At 38.2% G+C, this 23,520-nt stretch overlaps 1 protein-coding gene across 3 annotated transcripts in view; it reads left to right on the top strand.

The window, feature by feature from the left end:
* The window catches only part of chd3 (chromodomain helicase DNA binding protein 3), a 40,321-nt gene that overhangs the window by 12,450 nt on the left and 4,351 nt on the right, over window positions 1-23,520 (top strand). Inside the window, exons 15-40 of one of the 3 annotated variants that reach the window (XM_060874581.1) lie at window positions 149-349; window positions 856-993; window positions 1,130-1,251; window positions 1,347-1,520; window positions 2,407-2,548; window positions 2,917-3,048; window positions 3,362-3,479; window positions 3,824-3,948; window positions 4,073-4,304; window positions 4,464-4,633; window positions 4,780-4,957; window positions 5,919-6,005; window positions 6,174-6,259; window positions 7,430-7,563; window positions 7,691-7,835; window positions 8,499-8,664; window positions 9,356-9,504; window positions 9,648-9,873; window positions 10,764-10,907; window positions 11,008-11,136; window positions 11,673-11,781; window positions 11,948-12,080; window positions 13,928-14,123; window positions 16,213-16,376; window positions 16,448-16,571; window positions 21,507-22,724. In XM_060874581.1, coding sequence (XP_060730564.1) covers window positions 149-349; window positions 856-993; window positions 1,130-1,251; window positions 1,347-1,520; window positions 2,407-2,548; window positions 2,917-3,048; window positions 3,362-3,479; window positions 3,824-3,948; window positions 4,073-4,304; window positions 4,464-4,633; window positions 4,780-4,957; window positions 5,919-6,005; window positions 6,174-6,259; window positions 7,430-7,563; window positions 7,691-7,835; window positions 8,499-8,664; window positions 9,356-9,504; window positions 9,648-9,873; window positions 10,764-10,907; window positions 11,008-11,136; window positions 11,673-11,781; window positions 11,948-12,080; window positions 13,928-14,123; window positions 16,213-16,376; window positions 16,448-16,571; window positions 21,507-21,712 — 3,930 coding nt within the window. In that variant the 3' untranslated portion in view covers window positions 21,713-22,724. Of the gene's footprint in view, window positions 1-148; window positions 350-855; window positions 994-1,129; window positions 1,252-1,346; window positions 1,521-2,406; window positions 2,549-2,916; window positions 3,049-3,361; window positions 3,480-3,823; window positions 3,949-4,072; window positions 4,305-4,463; window positions 4,634-4,779; window positions 4,958-5,918; window positions 6,006-6,173; window positions 6,260-7,429; window positions 7,564-7,690; window positions 7,836-8,498; window positions 8,665-9,355; window positions 9,505-9,647; window positions 9,874-10,763; window positions 10,908-11,007; window positions 11,137-11,356; window positions 11,501-11,672; window positions 11,782-11,947; window positions 12,081-13,927; window positions 14,124-16,212; window positions 16,377-16,447; window positions 16,572-21,506; window positions 22,725-23,520 lie in introns of those variants that run through there. The other 2 variants (XM_060874582.1, XM_060874583.1) reach the window with 2 other exon arrangements.

The raw sequence follows: 23,520 nt of genomic DNA, 5'->3' as shown, positions 1-23,520 counted from the left end.
CTAGAAATTTCTAGAAATATTCTTTTTTTCCTTAATTATTATTCCATTATTTTGCTGTTTATCAGATACTTTCACTCGATAAGATTAGATTTTTTTTGTACTTCAATGTGTTTTTGTCCTCACTCTCTCTCTCTCTCTCACTGCTCAGGGTCACACCAAGGGGCCGTTCCTGGTGAGCGCTCCACTCTCCACCATCATCAACTGGGAGCGGGAGTTTGAGATGTGGGCTCCGGACTTTTACGTGGTCACTTACACAGGAGACAAAGAAAGTAGAGCTATAATCCGTGAGAACGAGTTCTCCTTTGACGATACGGCCGTGAAAGGAGGGAAGAAAGCCTTCAAACTGAGGGTGAGAAGGAGAAAATGAGCCCTACACCTGAGCCCATATGACCCCACAAAATGCAGCCCATATGAGCCCTAAACCTCTTATACAAAGTGCCAACATTTATATTAGTTTCTACTTTCATCTTGTACATCTAATAAACTCATAATTTCCTGTTAAACTTGATGTGCTTGTCATCAAGAGGTTTCAGAATATGTCTGAAATGCTTGAGATGTGTAGCATGTGTTTACAAAATCCGGATGTACTGCAAATTACACCAAACAGCAGCAGCGATGTTTACATGCAGTTTAAAATCTGTTCATAATTCCACAAGAAATGTTTATGCACATGCATGTGGTTATCTAATTTTTAATTTTCAACAGTTAAGGAGGTCAAATTGGTAGAGGATAGACCAAGAACCTGTGGTAAGACAAAAAGGGTTTTAGAAAAGGACACAAACTACTAATAATAAATATGGCATTTAGGACTGTAGATGATATTTATGTACAACTGTTTGTCTTTCTATACTCCAGAGAGAAGCTCCCATTAAATTTCATGTGTTGCTGACATCCTATGAGCTGGTGACTATTGACCAAACTGCCCTGAAATCCATCGACTGGGCCTGTCTAGTAGTGGACGAAGCTCATCGTCTCAAAAATAATCAATCCAAGGTACCAGCATTTGTGTGCATGTCTGTGATTGTGTACATAACATAGTTTGTATTGACGTGTAGTTATATTTCAGGATTGTAAAATTCAGTGCATAAAAATTCTAGTTTTAATGCTGATATGTTTGTGCGTGTGTCAGTTTTTCAGGCGACTAAATGACTACAAGATTGATCACAAACTGCTGTTAACAGGAACGCCGCTTCAGAACAACCTGGAAGAGCTTTTTCACCTGCTTAATTTCCTCACCCCCAACCGTTTCAAGTGAGAACGAACACACATGCACACAATTTCATTTTACACACATAAAGAAACACATTCACGGAGCTTAGTCTGTCTCTCTGTCTTTGTGTCTGAAGTAATCTGGAGGGCTTCCTGGAGGAGTTTGCAGACATCTCCAAAGAGGACCAGATCAAGAAGCTGCATGATCTGCTGGGGCCACACATGTTGAGACGGCTCAAGGCGGACGTGTTTAAGAACATGCCGGCTAAAACGGAGCTCATTGTGCGTGTGGAGCTCAGCCCTATGCAGAAGTGAGAGAACAATGAGAACACAAAAGGTTTTTAGATCTAGGCAAACTATAGGATACTATAGGCATTTTATTGTGGTCATGTGCAGACTCAGAGACTTAAATGCTTTAAGGTACAAGAATATACTGTCCAGCATTATTGGCACATTTCATTAAAATGAGCAAAATATAGATAAAACTTTAAAATGATTGTCACAGGTTTCTAATTGACACAACAGAAAAGTGTTCACCATGTCATCATCAATGATTTTTGCTCATTTTCATAATATGTGCCAATAAAACTACACTTAACTGTCTGTTGTTTATAAAAAAAAAAAAACAATTGTTGAACTAGTTTGCCAGTTGCTGACTAATCTCCCTGACCAGTATCCTTTAACTGAGTGCATAACAAGCCTCGCTGCACACTTCCACTTCTTAGTGAAACATTCGTTCACTAGCATCATGCAACCAATAACTAAGCACATTTCAAAATGTTATCAATTTCCTGTTGCCAGCACAGAATATCCACAGACCAGGCAGCATGTGAACAATGTGCACAAACAATAAGCAAGAAGGCCTCCTCTTTAGATAATCGATATAAAAAGTGTAACTGACAGATTTCCAGAAATATGTTGGCACAATGTTCAGTTTGATTGCTGCTTAAAAAGCCCTCTCACTCATCCATGCTTCATTCTTGCATAATTGACGAGCAGTTTGTTTTGTAACTCATGCTAATATTTACAGTTTCAACTTGACATACTTCAGGGTTTGGTCACCGATATGATCATGTATATGTTAGAAGAACCAAAGGAAAATTGAAAATAGAGAAGGAGAGAAACCACAATTCAAATGTTAAGTGAGTATAAATGAGATGGTTTATTCAGTAATCATTTTTGTATGTTTCTAAAAAGGAAATACTACAAGTTTATCCTAACACGGAACTTTGAGGCGCTGAACTCGAAGGGAGGAGGGAACCAAGTTTCTCTGCTCAACATTATGATGGACCTAAAAAAATGCTGCAACCACCCCTACCTCTTTCCTGTCGCATCCATGGTGAGGCACACACAGTTAACAATTTTCACATACGCATACACACACACACATTTCACACTAATTAGGTGAGATACACATAGTGTTCATCTCTCTCTCAATTGGATGAACGAATCCTGGCAAATAAACAAATATAAATGTATTCTTTTGTCTTAAATGTATTTCTAAAAATAGTGACAACAGCAAGCAAAGTGCTGCCATCTTCTGTCTGAAATTGTTAATGCACTATTGGTCAATTTGAATGAGACTTTCCTCTCAAGAAGTAGAATTAAAGTATGGAAAATGTCTGTGTAGTTCAAGTAAAATGTTTTAATGTTTGACTGAACATTATTTGGAAAATGCACATTGCTAATGGCATGTGTGCCTTATAGGAAGCTCCAAAGACACCAAGTGGAGCATATGAAGGGGGCAGTCTCACAAAGGCTTCTGGGAAACTGATGCTGCTGCAGAAGATGCTGAAAAAACTGAAAGAGCAGGGCCATCGCGTGCTTGTGTTCTCTCAGGTAAAGACAGATATCAGTTTTATAGTATGTTTTCTGTAAATGTTTTATACACCCACTGAGCACTTTTTATGATCGTCAGTCTGCAGGAACTGTGTGATGTAATCATGTCAACATGGACCAGAATGTGTTCATTCCACAAAGAATTGAGGCTATTTCGAGAGCAAGGCGAAGCAATACCTAGTTATTGTAAATTTCCTATTAAAGCGCATACAGTACATAATAATTTACCACACAGAGCAGGGTCATCATGCAGTACTCATCATGCAGTACATTTATGCGCTCTCTCACTTTCTAATGCTCGTGTTCACATTAGATGACTAAGATGCTGGATTTGCTGGAGGATTTTCTGGATTATGAGGGGTATAAGTATGAGCGCATTGATGGGGCAATCACTGGAGCACTGAGACAGGAGGCAATAGACAGATTTAATGGTAAGAATAAATTAACTAATTTAATTTAACTATAACCTAATCATAATCCCAATCTTCTCAGAATAAGGGTTAGGTTTAAAACATATTGAGAATATATATATATATATATATATATATATATATATATATATATATATATATATATATATACGTAATTGATACGTAATTTAATAAGTTAATTAGATAGAAACACTAACCTAGAATGTTTGTTTTTCATTAAATATCAATGCAGAATCTTTCTTTCTTTATTTCTATATCCTAAACATATCCCTCTTTTACCACTTGTCTAATCCACATAATGTGCCACATAAAAATAATATCTGTCTGTTTTCTCTTAATTTCAGCTCCAGGTGCACTTCAGTTCTGTTTCCTTCTATCTACAAGGGCAGGGGGATTGGGGATCAATCTGGCAACTGCGGACACTGTCGTTATTTTTGACTCTGACTGGAACCCTCATAATGACATTCAGGTAGGTATACACACACACACACACACACACGCACACATGTCTTGTCTTGTATATCTGTTTTAAAGTGATATATTTACTTTTGTTCATCTGTCTCTCTCTTTCACTCTACATCTCTCTCTCTCAGGCCTTCAGTAGGGCCCATAGGATTGGTCAAGCAAACAAGGTGATGATCTATCGGTTTGTGACCCGTGCTTCTGTTGAGGAACGGATTACCCAGGTAGCCAAACGTAAGATGATGTTGACTCACCTGGTGGTGCGACCAGGACTGGGCTCCAAAGCTGGCTCCATGTCCAAACAGGAGTTGGATGACATTCTGAAGTTTGGAACAGAGGAGCTATTCAAGGACGAAACTGAAGGTGAGCGTGTAAAAAAGGAATATATGGATAGATAGAAAGATAAAATGGCGAGTGGATATACTTGTGAATGAGTTGGAAAGACATCTGTTGAGATGCCCACTAGATCCTTGTAATGACTGTACATCGTCACCAAAATTGTGTCTGTATCTGTGTGTTCAGCGGGAGATAATAAGGATGACGACAGTAGCGTAATTCACTACGATAATGTCGCCATTGAACGTCTGCTGGATCGGAGTCAGGATGCCACTGATGACACGGACATGCAGAACATGAATGAATACCTTAGCTCCTTCAAAGTAGCCCAGTATGCAGTTCGAGAGGACGACAAGGTAAATGAAAGAAAGAAAGAAAGAAAGAAAGAAAGAAAGAAAGGAATGTAGCAAATAAGAATAATAAGTTATAATACGAATCAAAATGTGCGTGTGTATGTGTGTGTATGTATGTTTTTTGTGTGTGTATGTATGTTTTTTGTCAGATTGAGGAGATTGAGAGAGAGATCATTAAGCAGGAGGAGAACGTAGACCCGGATTACTGGGAGAAGCTTCTTCGGCACCATTATGAGCAGCAGCAAGAGGATCTGGCCCGCAATCTGGGCAAGGGCAAGAGAGTCCGCAAACAGGTCAACTACAATGATGCTGCACAGGAGGATCAAGGTACCTTTGCATATAGGACATATATCACTGTATACCATCAAGAGTAGTATTTTTGCCTTTACATTTTTATTGCATGAATGCTACAGATGTGTCCTTCAAACACATTCTTAAGGCACTGCTCTTAGCTTCTTCCCCCAAATTTTTTACTTATGCCCAAGTGTCAGGAATCTCCCTTTCTCGCCGATTGCAGCGAGCCGAGCCTTCAACACACGCACTTCCGCATTCTTCTTCATTTGTTTATGTTTTCACATGCATACTGTATGTTTTGATCCTGGTCTTGTCTCCACTCAGGTCTTGTCACTGGCTGTTTTGCTCACGTGTCCTTATTGCCTGCACATGTTTTGTGTTTACCTTTTGATTCATTAGTGTATTTAAACCTTTGTGTGCCTTTTTTCTGTGCAAAGTATATGTTCATTGTCTGTATGGTCTGTCTACATTGATCTTGTTTTTGACTTTGTGTGCTGATCGCCTGACCTGTGCTTGAATACTGTTTTGATTGTTCTGGACTATTTACTTTGCATCTGCCTACATCTACTTTACATGACGCCAAGTCTGCCAACATTTGCAATAGCTTAATGATTCAAGTCTTTTTACTGGTCCAACACATTTACTTACTTGGGCAGGCCACTTAGTCTCACTAGAGTTACATCTTTAACAAATCTATTTAGAATGCACTAAAAAACACAATAAAAAAAACTAAAGAAATATTTGGTTCTTCATAAAAATGTATAAAGAGTTATTTAGATCTAAATGCAAAAATAAGCTGGTAGAACTATGGCTTTCTCTGTGAAAGTGTAATTGAGTTTTCTTTTAATTGACCATGGTTGACAGTGAAATAGCTCTAGACTCCAGGGCTCTGTATGACTTGAACCAGTAGCTAGACCTCACGTAAAGTGAGAGCAGGCACATTGTGGGATGTTGTTTGTCTGAGTGTGGCTTACCCTGCTGTGTACGGTTTCAGAGTGGCATGCTGACATTTCAGACAACCAGTCTGAATACTCTGTGGGATCTGAGGAGGAGGATGAGGACTTTGACGAGAGGCCAGAAGGTGAGGAAAGCAAAGCATGTGCAAAGACTCCTACAGAAGGAGTAAATAAACAGACAGAGGCTTTGATGTGATAAGCAAGGTCTTTGCATTGTGTGCTGTTGACATTACAAATAAACGTACAGTAATGTTTTGAACAGACTTTTTGGTGGCTGTCTTTTCCTCTTTAAGGTCGACGGCAGTCTCGGAGGCAGATCAGAAATGAAAAGGATAAACCGCTCCCTCCACTTCTGGCTCGAGTGGGTGGCAACCTTGAGGTATTATTGTCTACTTTTTTAAACACACTGGTTGCATCCGTTTTGTTGAGTTCCTGACTTGGCAGTGAAAAGATTTTGTATAAAATTTCACATGATTACCCAACTCTACCATAAACCTTAGCTGACTTGAGACGGTTTTTGATTGTGATCTCTTGATGAAATGGAGGAGCTGGTATACACAACAACTTTGTTTTATGCCCTTCATAACATGACCAGTTGACAGATCAGTGCTGGTGTGTATGAAGCTGCACAGAGCAAAATCTTTTTCTAAACTTTTTAAAGAACTTTAAAAAATCTGAATCTTATTCATACAATTAGGCCTAATAATGAGAGCAGTGTACTAACATTTTTAGTCATACTTTCTTCTACAAGTTTTTAGTAGCGTCTGTTATAGGTATAGAAATACGGCGGCACAGAGACAGGTATTTGTAGGTGTGCCCACAGCCTTTCACACTCATTAACACACTGCAAATGATAATGCAGGGCTCATAAAGACATTTGTGTGTGCACATTTTTTCTAATCCTGAAAAGGCACAGGTAGGTTTTTTTTTTGCTTGCACCAAATCAACTACAATATTTGTATATATATTTGAAGAGAAACCAGATGAAACCAGATATAGAGCTGCTCAAACCAGATGACCATGGCAGAAATTACACCTGTTATCTTGGAGACAGTGGCTTATTCTTGACCTTTATTTTATTCACAATTTGATAACCATCTATTTCCCACCCACCAGTTTGACCTAGCTAGAAACTGGGCAGGGTGAAGGCTAGTACATGCTTCCTCTGAGACACATGAAGCCAGCAAACGGCATCCTATTAAACTGCTGCTCATGCTACGTCCCAGGGACATGTAACATATTTGCTATCTACTGTTTTCTGCACGCATGAGCTCACAGAGATCTATGATTGGCTGAGATTTGCAGGAGAGAGAGAGAGAGAGAGAGAGAGAGAGAGAGATAAAGAATGCCATATCTCCTATCCAGAGAGAAAAAATTCCACTGTGTGCAGCACTTCTATAACTTTCGTGAAAGTAATCAGAACCGTTATACATTCCAGCCCCATAGTTAAATGTTTTGTATTAATTTACTTTTTGAGTAATAAATGGAAGAAAACATAATTAGCAGTTTGTGTAATGTGCATGTTTGTGTTTTTGTCTATGTGTTCTAGGTATTGGGCTTTAACACACGTCAGAGGAAAGCCTTCCTAAACGCGGTGATGAGATGGGGTATGCCTTCTCAGGATGCTTTCTCCTGCCAGTGGCTGGTACGAGATCTGCGTGGCAAAAGCGAGAAAGAGTTCAAGTAAGAAACTGTGATGAGCAAAGATTTATGGAGACTGAATGGAAACACTGGAAGATAATGGACAGTGCATACAGGAGTTATTGCTCATTTCTGAGTGTTTTCCCTCTCTGTCTGTCGCTCTCTGCAGGGCATATGTTTCTCTCTTCATGAGGCACTTGTGTGAGCCGGTAGCTGATGGCTCAGAGACGTTTGCTGATGGTGTGCCGAGGGAAGGTCTGTGTAGGCAGCCTGTTCTGACCCGCATCGGAGTCATGAGCCTGGTGAAAAAAAAGGTCTGCCTTGTTTATTTCAGGCTCATATCCTTACCTAGTGCCCATACTGAATGTATACAGTGTATTACTGTAAAGTGCTATACAGTACGGTACCAGTAAGGAAAGCGGAATTTGTAGAATTCCAGTGTGCGAGTTGGCTTTCCTTCACTCAGTTTTAGATGTTCCACCAGATCAGATTGCATAGTTAATTATGTACTGCTTATTTGGGTGTGTAGATTAATTAATGGACTGTTATACTGTGAGCATATATATATATATATTATATTAAAGTCTGTTATTATATAAATCATTATATAAAAGTCTCTCTTAAAGAAATATATGTTCGTAATATACAGTATGAAATAACAGTGCATTTTCTATTGATTTTGCTAAAATGCAGTCATTAAGATAAATAATTTTGATTTCAATGTTAAGCAAAACAATTGTGTTCATCAATTTATTCATTGCAGTTCAATGCTACATTTATGGTTAACAGTACTTTTTTTGCATTTGTTTTTAAGCTCCTGTTATATAAAAAAAAATCATGTCAAATAAAAAAAAGAAAGAAAAAGAAGAAAAAAATATGTGGAAAACAAAGCAGCGAAACAGTTGAGACGTCTAGCCAAATAATGGAGTTTCCAGAAATGTTAAAGGCAGAGGTGCTTCCTGTGCTGGTGTGTGCAGGTTCAGGAATTTGAACACATTAATGGAAAATGGAGTATGCCTGAGCTGAAGCCTGAACTCACTGGGGACTCCAAGAAATCCTCAAGAGCTTCTTCACCTGTTATTAAAACAGCTACACCAACTCCAGAGCAGAGCTGCAACAATACACCCTGCACTTCAAAACCAGGTACACACACACACACACACACACACACACACACACACAAACAGAATGCACATAAACATGTCCTTGTCTGGTGTTTACACACATACATGCACACATACAGTATAACATCACACACATACACTGTCACTAGAGATTCAGGTGGAATTTCTAAATCATAAAGATACAATTGTAGTGTTTGTCCACAAGAGGGTAGAGGGAAACTGTAGGAAGTAAAATCAAGTACTGTATGCTATTAATTTGTGAGCTCCTAGCATTTACAGCATTTGGCAGACACCCTTATCCTGAGTGACTTACGTTTTATCCAAAAGATCAATTGAGGTTGAAAGGTGTGGGATTCAAACTCACAACTTTCCTATCAGTAGGCCAACACCTTAACCACTAAGCTACCACATCCCCATCCTCAGCTCCTTCAGCCTCTCTTTTTAGCCACAGATTAGTCAAGATTACTCTGTTCATGATGTATGATTACATTTATACAGAATAATGAAGCTTTTTTGGACAGCTTTTATCATGATTGTAAAGTCCAATATTTTGATTAACAGATGATATATTCTGTAGCCCTAGTAAGTGATAAATTGACCCCCTGAACGCACATATGCACAAACACGACCTGCAGCTAAACATAATGATTACGCACAGAAACCCAGACACTTGAAGACACATGACAAGAGTTTGCTTTGTGACCTTGTAGCTACACCCTCTCCACCTGAGAAACCTGAAAAGATTGGAAAGGAGGGAGAACGAGATGAGGGAGAGAGCCTGACTGATGCAGAGAAGGAGAAGGATAAAGGGAGAGAGGGGAAAGAAGGAGAAAACACTGACAGTACAGAAACTAAAGAGGTAAGTGTGTAAGAAGCTGTGTGAGGAAGTACAGAAGTGAAGGGCTGGCTGCACATATGGTTTTGAGTATCTGTGCATGTATGTGTATTAAACAGAATGTAGCACAGTGAGAGATTTTCTCTTTCTGTCTCTCAACTCTTAAGGAGATTGAACAAGGTTCTGCATCTAGTGAAAAGCCTGAGCTGTCTGAAGGGCTCACAGCAGACTCCAAATCAAAAGAATCATCTGACATCTTTCCATCCTCACCAAAGTCAATGTGTGGGAAAGAGAAGGCTGGAGAGGAGGAGAGTCCTAAGGAAGAGGCTGGTATTGAAAAAATGAAGGAAGAAACTTCATCAGAGCTTCCTGCAGGCAAAGACGAGAAGCAAGGTAGTTTGGCTTGTACATAACAACACCATATATTTACAACATATTTACACGGTGTAAATAAAGTAAAATAAATACATCAGGGATTGTTTTTTTTTGTTTGTTTTTTAAGATAATTTTTGTCCATTACATATGAAGCACAATTGTAATACAGTTGCATGTACAGAGAAAAAAGAAACCCTATTAACTAACAAACATACAAAGGCAGTTTAACAAATTCACCAGTGGTGGTAAAAAATAACCAGATTGTTTAAACAATTAAAAATGCAATTATTCATCTTAATAAATTCTCTGATAAAAGTATAGTTGCATAGCATTTTGTAAAATATGAAACTAAAAGTACTAGAAAGATTCCAAAAAGATAGACATTTGTCCAAATCACTGATTTTAGCATGAGGAACTTTGACAACACAAACTATTTGCTCATAGCTGACCAACACAATGCAAACTGACTTGGGTCTCATTCTAATAGTCGCTTTGGTTAGAGTTTATATTAATAGCTATAACTTAAAAAAAAGAATTACATATACGATTATAGAGAAATGCAGTGATGTAGAAATTGCAATTGATAAAATTAAATGACACAAAAGAAAGTAATTGCAGTTTGAACTTCCCTTCTCTGTTTCTGATGATATATTTTAAAGTATAATTTTCAAACATATTTGAAAAACTATGAACATTTATAAACAAAAAAATGTGCATAAATGTTTATTGGAGCCCAACAACTGTCCCAATATAAGTAAACAAATCTTTCTGTTGTCAGAACAAGCCAACATGTTGAAATGGTGTTCACTACATGCATTAGATATACAGTATAATTCCTTTAAGGTATCTGAATAGATATCCAAGCATTATGTCAAATTTAGTAGTCATTCTTATTGTTGTTACTGCAGCAGAGAAAGAGGAGAAGAGTGAAAAGGGAGGAACAGGTGAAAAAGTCATGGAAGAGAAAGAAAAAAGTGAGGAGGCACCTGTACCTGCAGAATCAGCAGAGAAGAAGGAGAAAGCAGACAGCCAAGTGCAGGAGGTTAAGAACGGTGAATGCTGGAGAGTTCTCTTACTTATCATTTCCATTGTTAACCTCCCTGTTATAAAACCATCATTTATATTGCTCTCTATTCATTTTTCTGGCTGCAGATGAAGGCAAGATGGAAAAGGATGCTGGGAAAGAGGTCAAAGGTCAGAAGGAGGAGACGGCCAAGGGGAACGGCAAACCAGCTGAGCGTCCTCGGTTCATGTTCAACATTGCAGATGGAGGATTTACAGGTAGAGTTTACGGCACAAGTTCAGCAGTGCAAATCTTGTTAACACAGAAGGTGACAGGTTTGACTGCTTCGACAAACTGTTGTGTACGCGAGTAGAACTTGCACAGATAAAACGGTTCTGTATTCTATAAATATTTTTGTAAACGTGCAGCTCTGCTGTGACTTTTGGCCAAAACACCCAAGCTCACACACTGTTAAGAGTCTATTCTCTGTTGGTTAAGATTAACTCAGAGATGATTTGGAGAACCTGAGCCCAGCATGAGCTTTTATACACAGTGCTCAAGTGCTGGCAAAACCTTTGACACAAACACTGGCTCAGTGTTAGTACAGCTTGGAGTGGAGCTGCGCATATCCTGACAAAATAAGCACAGGTATGTTTGTAAGGCTGGAAAGTTTATCAGTAGTACTGAAAATAATCAGCAGTAATATGCAGCAGCTGCGTGGTTCTCTTTGGAAACCATTTCTCAATAGCCAATATTGTATTGCATATATACAATATTTTTTCATCATGTACAGTATCTGTTTGTCTTTTTGTAGAGTTGCACACCTTGTGGCAAAACGAGGAGCGAGCAGCAATCTCCTCTGGCAAGATGAATGAAATATGGCATCGGCGGCATGACTTCTGGCTGCTGGCCGGTATCGTACTGTATCCTTGCGAATGGCCATATGGCGTATTAGCTATATGTCATCTACACCTGTGTATACCACATGGAACCTAATGACAAATGTAATTTGGAAGGCTAAATGTATGTAGCTGTGTAGATGTCATGGGATGGATTCCAGTTTAGACCTTGACCCTGGACCCATAACAGTCATGGCTATGCTAGATGGCAGGACATTCAAAATGACCCACAGTTCGCCATCGTCAATGAGCCGTTCAAATCCCAAGCCAACAAGGGCAATTTCCTGGAGATGAAGAACAAATTCCTGGCCAGGAGATTTAAGGTGAACACGAGGCATTCATGAAAACACAAGTCTTTTACAGAAATGTTTGCCAGTCACTATTATGTCAGTCACAGCAATATCGAGTTACAGAGTACAGTACAGAGAAAAAAGAAACCCTATTAACTAACAAACATACAATGGAGGCAGTTTAACAAATTCACCAGTGGTGGTAAAAAATAACCAGATTGTTTAATCAATTAAAAATGCAATTATTCATCTTAATAAATTCTCTGATAAAAGTATAGTTGCATAGCATTTTGTAAAATATGAAACTAAAAGTACTAGAAAGATTCCAAAAAGATAGACATTTGTCCAAATCACTGATTTTAGCATGAGGAACTTTGACAACACAAACTATTTGCTCATAGCTGACCAACACAATGCAAACTGACTTGGGTCTCATTCTAATAGTCGCTTTGGTTAGAGTTTATATTAATAGCTATAACTTAAAAAAAAAGAATTACATATACGATTATAGAGAAATGCAGTGATGTAGAAATTGCAATTAATAAAATTAAATGACACAAAAGAAAGTAATTGCAGTTTGAACTTCCCTTCTCTGTTTCTGATGCTATATTTTAAAGTATAATTTTCAAACATATTTGAAAAACTATGAACATTTATGTTCAATGTTTGCCAGTCACTATTATGTCAGTCACAGCAATATCGAGTTAAGCAAGTTATTTTGGTTACATTTCGATGAGTTAGCATGACTCTGCATAACCACACACAGAAGGGTGACAAATTATAGGAAGAAACAACATAGAAAAAATTGGCTTTGTAAGGCTTATGCCAAAACAGCTTCTCTGTCCGGGACAGCTTTTGGATGAACAGCATAAATCTTAAAGATATTCCCAAAAGTTGTGTTTTGAGTGGAGAGTGCTATCTAACACATCAGTCCAGAATCTCCCAAAAATGTAGAGATAAGATAAAATTCAGACACTTACTATAATAGTAAGTACTAGGTACTAGGTGCAGTACTAGGAGAAGTCTAGAACATCACCTATTTATGTCATTTGTACATATTTGTAAGTCAAAATATGATGTAGACTGTTTTTATGCCCAGGAAACATTTTATGAGTTCTTGTGCCTTGTTGATGGGGGCATTATCATCCACTCTTATAAAGATGGGAGAGGTTTATTCAAACAATGAAGGCAATCATAGATTTATAACTATTATATATTTATAGTGACCCCTCCCTCTAAGGTGACATGTGGACCCAAACCAAGCCAGCACAAAGCCCTCCATAGCTTTAATTGACTGCACACTTCCCTTACTGTGCTTAAGAGGACATTTCCTACTCAAGAATTACTCTTAACCTCAAATAATTGAACAGTAGTTGTTCTGTAAATATCTTAATTCAGAAATTAATTCATTCCTTATTTTAAAGTTTGATGACACCCACGCAACCTGCTGACACAAACTGTTGTGCAACACAAACGCCTTTTTTCCTGTGTTTTGCTCTGTTACATGTTTCATATCCCGTTCTCTACATCCTCATTCTTTCTTTCAAAATTTCACACTGTCTCTCGCATGCTTGAATAATACAAAATGCAATGGCAAGTGCTATCCTTGCAGTTATTGCATAATGTTCTTTTTATCTGCTTATTTTTTTTTTCAGAAATCTTTTTTAAAAATGAATTTGTTCCATTTCAGCTCCACTGTCAGCTTTATACTGGAAGTTTGCATATATTTCCTGGCTACATTCCCAGTTTTGCTTATTTTTCCTTTAACCCTATGAGTATACATTAATCTTTTTTCGCTTGCCTGCCTGTTTTTCTTATATTCCCATTTATTTCATTTTTGTTTTGTCTTAGCTCCGCTCATCATTTTCTTGTTCTCTCAGCTGTTAGAGCAGGCGTTAGTGATTGAGGAGCAGCTGCGTCGAGCAGCATACCTCAACATGACACAGGACCCCACTCACCCGGCCATGGCTCTAAATGCACGCTTCGCTGAGGTGGAGTGTCTGGCAGAATCACATCAACACCTCAGCAAAGAGTCACTTGCGGGAAACAAGCCAGCCAATGCCGTCCTACACAAGGGTGAGGAGAGTATTTGTGTGTATGCATAATATCTGTACAACACAGGTTTTTATGCCATGTGATTTGTAAACATAAAACTAACTCGCTCAGCCGTTTTTGTTTCTACACTTGGAGAATACTGTATCCATGAAAATACTGCCTCTGGAAGAACGCCATATTTCACAACATCCCCAAGATATGAGAGCACTCACATTCACAAAAGGCATTTTCAGCTAAAAATATTCTGAGAACCACAGCTCTGTTTGTTATCTTAATTGACAAAGACAAGCAAGCCACGTATGGCTCTTGTTTTGTTTGGCTCATCACTTTTACTTTTGCTGCTTTTTGCAGTCTAAATAATTTTTCAAATGTCAATCTGCCGTATAGATTTCAGCTAAAATGCGGAATCTGAAGAGTGGATATGAAGTTAAACCCACTGTAAACTTCCAAATAATGAGAAGTTGCAAATCCAGAGCAATATAAATGGAGTGGACAGGAGGTAGCCAAGACCATTTTAGGAGGCTCAGATTACCAAAATAACCCACAAATCCAGATGAAACATTATTTCATTTCAAGGTCAAAACATTATAATACTGATGTAGAATAATAGCGTAAAATAGAAACAACTTCTTTCACACACATAATGTTACTGAGTAGAAGCTTACTGCATTTTAATCAAGCTTCATCATGAGCACATGAGCAGCCCTGCAGATCTATTATATGTATCACTGTTGCATTTACATGAATGGGAAGTCAAACAAAACCAATACCAATAGCTACTTCTACCTGAGACGAGCAGCTCTGGGACTGTTTACATGTTTGAAACAGAGCAGCAGGTCTATACCTGAACATTGCTTTGACTACAGTTTTTGTTTAATGACAACCACAAAGGGCACCCTGATCAGTGAACATATAAAGAATGCAAACAAACTGCAGATTAATACATACAACATACGGCTTACAGTTAATAATACGCAGAGTAAGAATTCGTTCAGTTTGTTTAGGCTGTAGAGTTTAGGAGTAATCTATGGTTAAAGTTTTAAGATTTGTGATTCTCTGTCAGGAATATTAGCCAATAAGGCTTTTAATTGTTTACAAACATGACTTAAAAACATATGAGGTAACATAAACTTATGTTACTTATGTTAGTTAGCTGGTAAGCGATGGGATCAAAAACAGAAAGGTGTCATAGAGCTGCTTTTATTTCTATATATAGAATTAATGACAATATAGAATATATAGAAGTAGTGATTGCATTTCCATATATAGAAAGAAGACATGGCATACTGTACATGTCCACACAAACCTTTATTTGTGCCAAAAATAAAGTGCTTTCTGAATACAAATATGAGCATAAAAATGTAATGTACACTTGCATTTTTAAGTGAGCCTAATTAGAGAAAGCAGGTTATTTCAGGATCCCATAATCTTAATAACAAGATTTCACTTAACATTAATGTAACCTACCTTACCTATAGCTAGCTTAGCTACCTTTGCTCTTTTAGTTCTTAACTTTAATAACTGTACATAGCCATAACTGTTTGTTACAGCATACACTTTCTGAAAGGCACAACATGGGGTTTGGTCTAAGGGTTGTAGCTAGATGACTATTATTGGTTAATTACAATTCCTGCTCACTGCAATAATGTAGAGATACAATAATATATTCATATAGAGTCTTAAAACGAAATGAGCAAATGAGTATTAGAATTTTATCTTTAATATTTCTATTAAACTTTACATTTTGAGTAAAGCCATGCCAACTAACTTTGATTTCTTACCCATTGGTGATTTCCTTTGATAATATATTATACAAATATATATTTACAGGTATTATAAAGTAAATAGTCCCTGACTATTAATACTTCTCAAAAACCATATATAAAGTATTGTCTTTATTTTGTAGATATAAATATGATACGTACCAATTAACCAATTATTTATTCCTCATGTCATCTCAGGATGTTATATATCCACATCTGGATTTATATAAAGCTGCACTGTAAAGCTGACAATGTCAAAAAAATAACTGTAAAAATAAAGTGAATTGAATGTTATGTAGAGACAACTTTCAACTATTTTTTGATTGTGTACAAATGTTTTATTACAGTTCTCAACCAACTGGAGGAACTGCTCAGCGATATGAAAGCGGATGTAACGCGGCTTCCTGCCACACTGTCCAGAGTCCCACCAATCGCAGCGCGCCTGCAGATGTCTGAGAGGAGCATCCTTAGCAGACTGGCCAACAAGGGCAATGAGACACACACACCACCGGTAAATCCTCACACACATACAACTTGTTAGTTTTAAAGTAAACTATCAAACATGGTCTTCCTTCTCTTCAGCCTATCCCACCTGGACCATATGCAACTCCGCAGAACTACGGCCCCCCTTTTACCCCAGCGCCTCCAGCTATGGCCCTGGCTGCGACCAACTACAGCCAGATGCCTCCAGGATCGTTCATATCAGGTGAGTACCGCTGTTCCATTCATACAAAGGTTTTCTCTAAAATCTTTGATGAAAGATTTATCAGAGGTTGGTTCATTTGGTCAGATCTGTAGTTTGTTCTTCAGCCCAGGCCTTCTATAAACCTACAGAAAGAACCACATTAGATATTGGGTTGCTAAGCTGCAAAGATAGTAAACCTTAATCATTATATTTTTGGAAAAACCTTTTTAGTAGTTTGATTTTTTGACCTTACTTTCTACCATACCTCAGTAAGTAAGAGGTTTTTTTTTTGTAATGAAATTAAATTTGAAATTTCAGTAATTTAAGCAAATATTAGTGAGAGTAGAATGTTGATGTTCCCTTACAACCGTGGAGTGTTTGTGGTTTCCCCACAAGATTTGATATGTGAAAAACACTGAGTCCACAGAGAAGCATGGTAACATACACACATTAGTTTTATATAGTTCCTTGTACATTTTGATGGCTTTATGTAGCCAAGTTAGGCTTCTGAAAAATATGGAAGCATGTAAAAAGTGTCAATTATATGGCAGCAGTTTGTTGCCAGTCACCTTGACAATCTATTTGTCAGGAATGTATTTAATAAAGACATAAAACAAATGAGGTCTAGGATGCAGGAGCACAGTTGCACTTACAACCTTAAAATATCTGTTTTATATCTGCCAAAGTGTCTGGCAAGTGATTTGACTTAATATGGCATGCATTTAAACAAACTTGTACTATGTTTGTTTTTATGATTATAGGTTCCCTATTTTGGTTTTAGCAGTCCTGAAAGAATTCTAGTTTTCCTCACCACACCTCTCCATCAGCATTTCACTTTCTGTCCCAGATTATTTGATTTCTTTTTAGTTCTGGGAAGGCATATATGTGAACTTTTTCACTGAGATGGTAGATAGCTGCTTATCTATCTTTAACCCATTAGTAAGAAGAAATATATGAGCCTCTTTTATTATTTATTTAACTTCTTTCAACTATAATTTCCAGTTACAAGTGCACTTTGGCACTAGTGAGATTTTAGAAGATGCATATTTACAATTTTTAAAGCATTATTTTCTAATGTAATCCTGATGTCCTGTAGAACTTTAGTATATTGAGAAGACCACTGAAAAAAACACCAGAATTAGGGTAAAGGGAACAAGAAATAATGCACTGTATAGCATAACATTTCTTTAATTTTATGTATCTTTCATTTAATCTAGTAATTTATAACATACAGTTTATAAGGAAGTGACTTTTTTCCATTTTGTGAACTCTGGTAATGGAAGCATAATATATCTCCCTATGTTTCTATGGCTTAATGGAGGACCTCCATGATGATTTCCTTTGGAAGTACACTTGCATTCTTGCTTCCTTGATGAGTACCAATAACAAAATCATCACCTTGTGACCATGACCCCAGATGTCCTTTGCTATGTCACACGTATCCTCTGGCTATTCTTGTTAATCCCAGGTGGCTTGGCAGTTCTCCACTCAGTTGTAGTACAATGGCTACAGAAAATGCCCTTCTCTTTTACTTTCTTTTTTTATGGACTGATTAGCAAGTGGCAACGGTGTATTCTGAACAGGTGATGATACTGTTTCTTAGGCTACAGAGGAGGAAAATGATAGTGTTGACACTGATTTATTAAGGATGACTCAAGGTGCTGATATTGTATTCCTTATCCAATGAGTTAATTGTCTTTAGAAAGTGAAGCCCATTTATAATGCTCCCCAATGCACAGAAACAACTTGCAGTCACATCCACACAGTAATTTCTGTGAAAACCCTGACTGGACCCAGGGCTGGCCTGGGCACCTTCTCCTCTGTAAAGGTTGATATATTTTATTGATATATTTCAATGTCGATATCTTTCATTGACTTAATGGTTAGATCTGGATGTTTTTTCTGTCTAATTACCTGCTGTTATGTAAGTAAGTATGCACAAGGCTCTTTGAGAACTCACTATACCCCACTGTAACTGAGATGTGGAAATGCATGCCTAAGATCTATGGTCACCACCAATCATCTTTGTTAACCGTTTATTATTATATCTGACATGTGTAGTTCAAAAAGTCCTGTTCAGTTTAATTTGCTCCAAGCTAGGCATTTCCAGCATTTCTGTACTTGCAGTAGTAGTGTTAGCTGCGTGATCCAGCGATTGGGCAAGCCATGCAACACACCGAAACATTCACTGAACAAACACTTTGTGGCAGACAAGATACAAATTTGCGTTTCATTAAGGGCAGGTGCATCTGTGCCCAATGTTAGGCATAACGTTTTCACAATAGCACCATATCTTTTGGGCACCACCATGCCAGCTCTTTTATATTCAGCTACACCTCACAGAGATTAATGTACAGGTCTCCTTCAGCATTTACTGCTAGTGTAGCAGTGTCTAGACAATCTAGACAATTGTTTATAGCAGAGGTAAAGATCTCAATCTTTGATGCTGCCATAGCAGCCAGAACGCATGCGGTTTTTAATTAGGTCGTAACTTCAGTGTGCTTTGAGTGGAGGTGGGCTATCCATATTCTCTACCAGCATAGGCGTGAGGCCTAGAGCTGTAGTCAGTGAATGTATATCAGGTTCTGTCTCTATAGGCAAGAAAACTGTAGGCTTCTAAGCTTTCCTGAGATCTGAACTTCTTTGCTCTGTTGCATTTATTTTGTGCCTTCTGCTAGCTCCACTACCCTGCATTCTTGCGCATTAAAGGCAGTCATTCTTATTCTGCCATGGGACTGATCAGATGAGTCTTCTTTCCAGTTCTGTAACACAGTGAAGTTTATTTTTTTCTTGCCAATGGGCTCTGCAACCATATCTGTGGCTCACTTCACTCTTCGATGTGGCAGTGCAGTGCCAGAGGAAGGTGATTGATAGCCAGCTATATTTCAATAGCCTTCAAACTTCGCCTAAGACATTATGTTCCAATTAGGGCAACATGTTCAGGAGCCAAACACTTTGGCCATTGATCATGTCCATCATGCAGCTACTTGAGGGCTTGGCAGAACAAACAACTCAAGTTCTTACAAAGCTTCAATAATTCATACATATTATGAGTTTATGGATTTAAGGTTATAAGAGTTACTCTGGATCCACAGCAAAGCCTGTGCCTTATTTTGGAATATTAATATTAGCAACTCAGGTAATAAGTAATAGTAATTTTAGCTTGACCGTCACCCAAGGTTTAGCACCAGGAGCATATAGGTAGCATAAAGAGTTTGTAGCTATACAACATATATTTTCAGTATATTTGAAAACATAATATCAATATCTATTTTTTTGTAAAAATCCTGAGCATTTATAAACTGTTGTAGAAAGGACATTATTTACATTTAAATTATTTACTGTCCAGTGTCACCCAAATGAGGATCGGTTCTCTTCTGAGCCAGGTTCCTCTCAAGGTTTCTTTCAGGGAGTTTTTCCTTGCCTCTGCCTCCTCCAGTTTGTTCATTATGGATAGATGTTAGAGATAAAAAACAACTTAATTTTCAACTTTTGCTTTCAACTTTTTTCAAATTTTCAACTTATTCACAATGTGAATTAAATTGAATTGCATACAATCATGTTTAGTCAAACATTGTTTTGTGCTTGTTTTAGTTGTCCAGACATTCTATACTCTTTCATAGATGGATTTTTGTACTTAGTAACATGTGCCATGGATAGACAATAGAAATCTCTTGAATTGGCTATTTGTAAATGAATAACCTTAAATGTTAAATCGTCTGTCCTTTACTATAAAATCTCTTGCGTTACTTAGCAAAATATAAATCTGTTATCAGTTTTAATTGAAGCAGTCGCATTTTGATTTGAAAATGCCTCTGAGCAAATTTGGCGAAATATGTTTTCTTCCTATCCCTCTTGTCCAGCTCTCTGTGATAGAAAATGTTAGTTTATAACAGCATAAACATGTTCAGAGTACACATACAGTAGAACAAATGTGATTGATTATGCTTGTATTTTGTTTGTTCAAAATCCCAAATGCAACCAGTAAACACTGTGAACCTAAAAGAGTTCTTGTGTTCCCGTGCGCTGCTGTTTGTGTATTTGTGGGAGATGCACTAGCCCCATTTTTTAGTGCAATGGAGCTTTTTCTGAAAATGTCATTACTCTGATCCACTGCCCTAGCCGTGCCAGGAATTGCTCAGCCGAGGGAACATTTTTTCTCCACAGACCAGGGATATTTTTAAGAGACCAGGGGAAAAAGAAAAAGAAACACAGGAGAAAATGTGCTCTTTCCTAAGCACGGTTGGTATAAATGCAGATGGGGCTCAAAAGACTGGGCTAAAAATACACCATGCATGGGGCCCATTTGAGTGCTTCAGGCCTGATTGAGACGACTGTGGTGACCCCGATGTAAACTTAGCCGTGAAGAGAGCCTCAAAACACACCAGACTAAATAAAAAAGAAGAGAAAAATATTGGGGGGAAAAGAGGAGAGATGGCAAGAGAGTTAAAGAGCTTGAGACAGATGGAAAGGAAAAGTCTGAACTCCTTAACCTATTTCCATCAGTCAGTTTTAGTGAAAATTGTTAAAATATGCAAGAGAGATTTTTTTTTTTAAGTTCATAGGGCACATACATGGAGCCTGTTAGAAATTTTGAGCTTTACATAGTCTGTCATTTTCTGGCTTAAACATAATAAGCCAGTCATATCACTATTCACATTTTATCAAAGGACATCTAACTAAAATTGGCTGTGTTGATGGAGTGAATATAAAAAATTGGGAATTAAAATTGTGTGGATATGAAGATGCCTCTTGTACTTTCATTTTTTTTTTAATTTATTTTTTTTTTTTATTCTTAAGGCCTCATGCCTTCCTCTTGCCCGCTGATTGTCTTCTGATGTATCTATGAATATTTTGAGGACTGATACTGTTCCACTCATTCTGATCTTGCTGCTGCTGCTAATCTACTCACTGCCGCGCCAGTGTCTACAGTCTGCCACCTTTGTGCCCCCACAGAAGCCCCACTCTGCCTGAAGACCAAAGAGCACAACGTCCTACAGCGCCAGCGTGTGGTGGACCTTTGGAAGGACGGCAGGTCGGAAGGGTCTATCGGACAGGAGCTGCACATGCCAAAATCTACCGTGCACAGCATCATCGTCAAATACCGCCTCAGCAACACAGTGGAGAACCTCCCTCGCAACGGCCGCCCCAAAAAACCATGACTGATAGATGTCATGGACAAAAAAACACACATTCAGAGGGAGAAAGAAACAAGAGAGAAACGAGTGAATGTAAAAATTGGGAATCGTTAGAAATCAACGCAGAAGAAGCTTAGAAAGCCAGGTTGGAAAGGTTATAAACCTGATTAATGGAGAGAGGAAGAGAGAAAAGGGGAGAGGGGTACAGAAGAGGGGCAGCTTCTTAGTACAGAAAAAAGGGAAGAAAGGGAAGGAAGAGCTGAGAGCATTTTAAGGTACACACAACCTCCCTGGCTGCCAAAGCAAAATAATAAAGTCATCAGGAATAATATGAGCAGATGGCAAGGTGAATAGTCTGAATAAAGTGAAGCGAGCAAGCATGACAAAAGAGGAAATCACCCAACCGTTTCCTGTGAAAATGGGAGCCAGTGAGCCTGCAAAAAGCAACTCTCTCTCTCTCTCACCCTCACCAACCCCCCCTAACTTTCATCTCTCTTTCCGACACAAAGCTCAGTGGATTCATCTTTCACTTGGCAAGAGAAATAAGTGCACATGTCGAAGTACCCAGGACCTTTACTCCCTAATTCCTGTGGAAATCTCTCTCTCTCTCTCTCTCTCTCTCTCTCTCTCGCTCTCTCTCTCTCTCTCTCTCTCTCTCTCTCTCTCTCTCTCTCTCTCGCTCTCTCTCTCTCTTTCTCTCTCTCTCTGGAGCCCTTTCACACATACAGAGGGAGTACAGAAACACTGCATAGTGTCAATCCCAAGGAATTCCTGGGATGGATTGCAAGTTTGTTTTGTTTTCTCAACATTTCCCATCCTGATCAGAGGCTTTAGGGAATCACGGATTGAAGGGTGAGATGGACAGCCTCAGTTTTTGCACCTCTGTGGTGGACAGAGAAAATCCAGGAAACAAGCATAATGATTTATTTCTCCTTATCAGTGATCCTTTAAAATAAAAAAGAACTGAAACCAGGACAAGTAGCATTTTTATTAAAAAAAAAAAAAAAAGAAGAAGAAGAAAAAACATTTTCTTAAACAACATTTTTTAATATGGACACAAAGCTATTTGAACTTTTGCAATTTTATGAAACACTATCTCATATGTGCAGACTGACCTTAAGAATGGCCATTGGGATATTGGTATGGTGTGTGTTGTCTAGACACAGGTAGCCTCAAATCTAAGCAGGGCCTTGGGGAAGTAAACATAACTTTTGTTTTTCTACAATATATGGCAGTGCCATGCATAGATTCCAGTGTTGGTAAACCTAAAATAAGATTTTGTGGCTTAGAATCTGAGATTGGTTTGGAGGACAAGAGCAGGTCTGGGAACAGTCCAAAGGGACGATGCTTGAATTCCTGTGCAGGATCAGAGCCAGATCAGATTAGCCAGATCAGCCCCCAATGGGACCCTTATACAGTGCAGAACTGCTGTGGGAGGATTCTCACTGCACACACACAGACATAAATCATAAAATTTTAGTTTAAAGCATTTTTATGTGTTCAAGAAGGTGTGTGTCGGTATGTGTTTTAAGTATGCACTTGTGAATGGTGTGAGGTTAAGATTTGACACTGATGCTCTGTGTGGGTTCGTTCCCATTGCCGCTAGGAGAGTGATTAATTGTGTAAGCGAAGTGGTTGTTTAGACAGGCAGGGGTCACAGAGGCTGTCTGCCAACTGAATTATTATTCTGGATAACTGAACGAAAGGAGGCGTTTATGCAGGAGAGAACCTGCGCAGCGAAGCAATGAATACTGCTCTGATGCCCTCTGATCAGATTTACTGAGAGAGAAAGAAAGTACAATAAATAGAAAAAAATAAAAAAAGATCTGAAT

Source organism: Tachysurus vachellii, chromosome 7 (assembly GCF_030014155.1).
Source record: "Tachysurus vachellii isolate PV-2020 chromosome 7, HZAU_Pvac_v1, whole genome shotgun sequence".
Classification (NCBI taxonomy): domain Eukaryota; kingdom Metazoa; phylum Chordata; class Actinopteri; order Siluriformes; family Bagridae; genus Tachysurus; species Tachysurus vachellii.
Note: the sequence above shows the minus strand (reverse complement) of the source record. Positions and strands in the feature narration are given on the sequence as shown.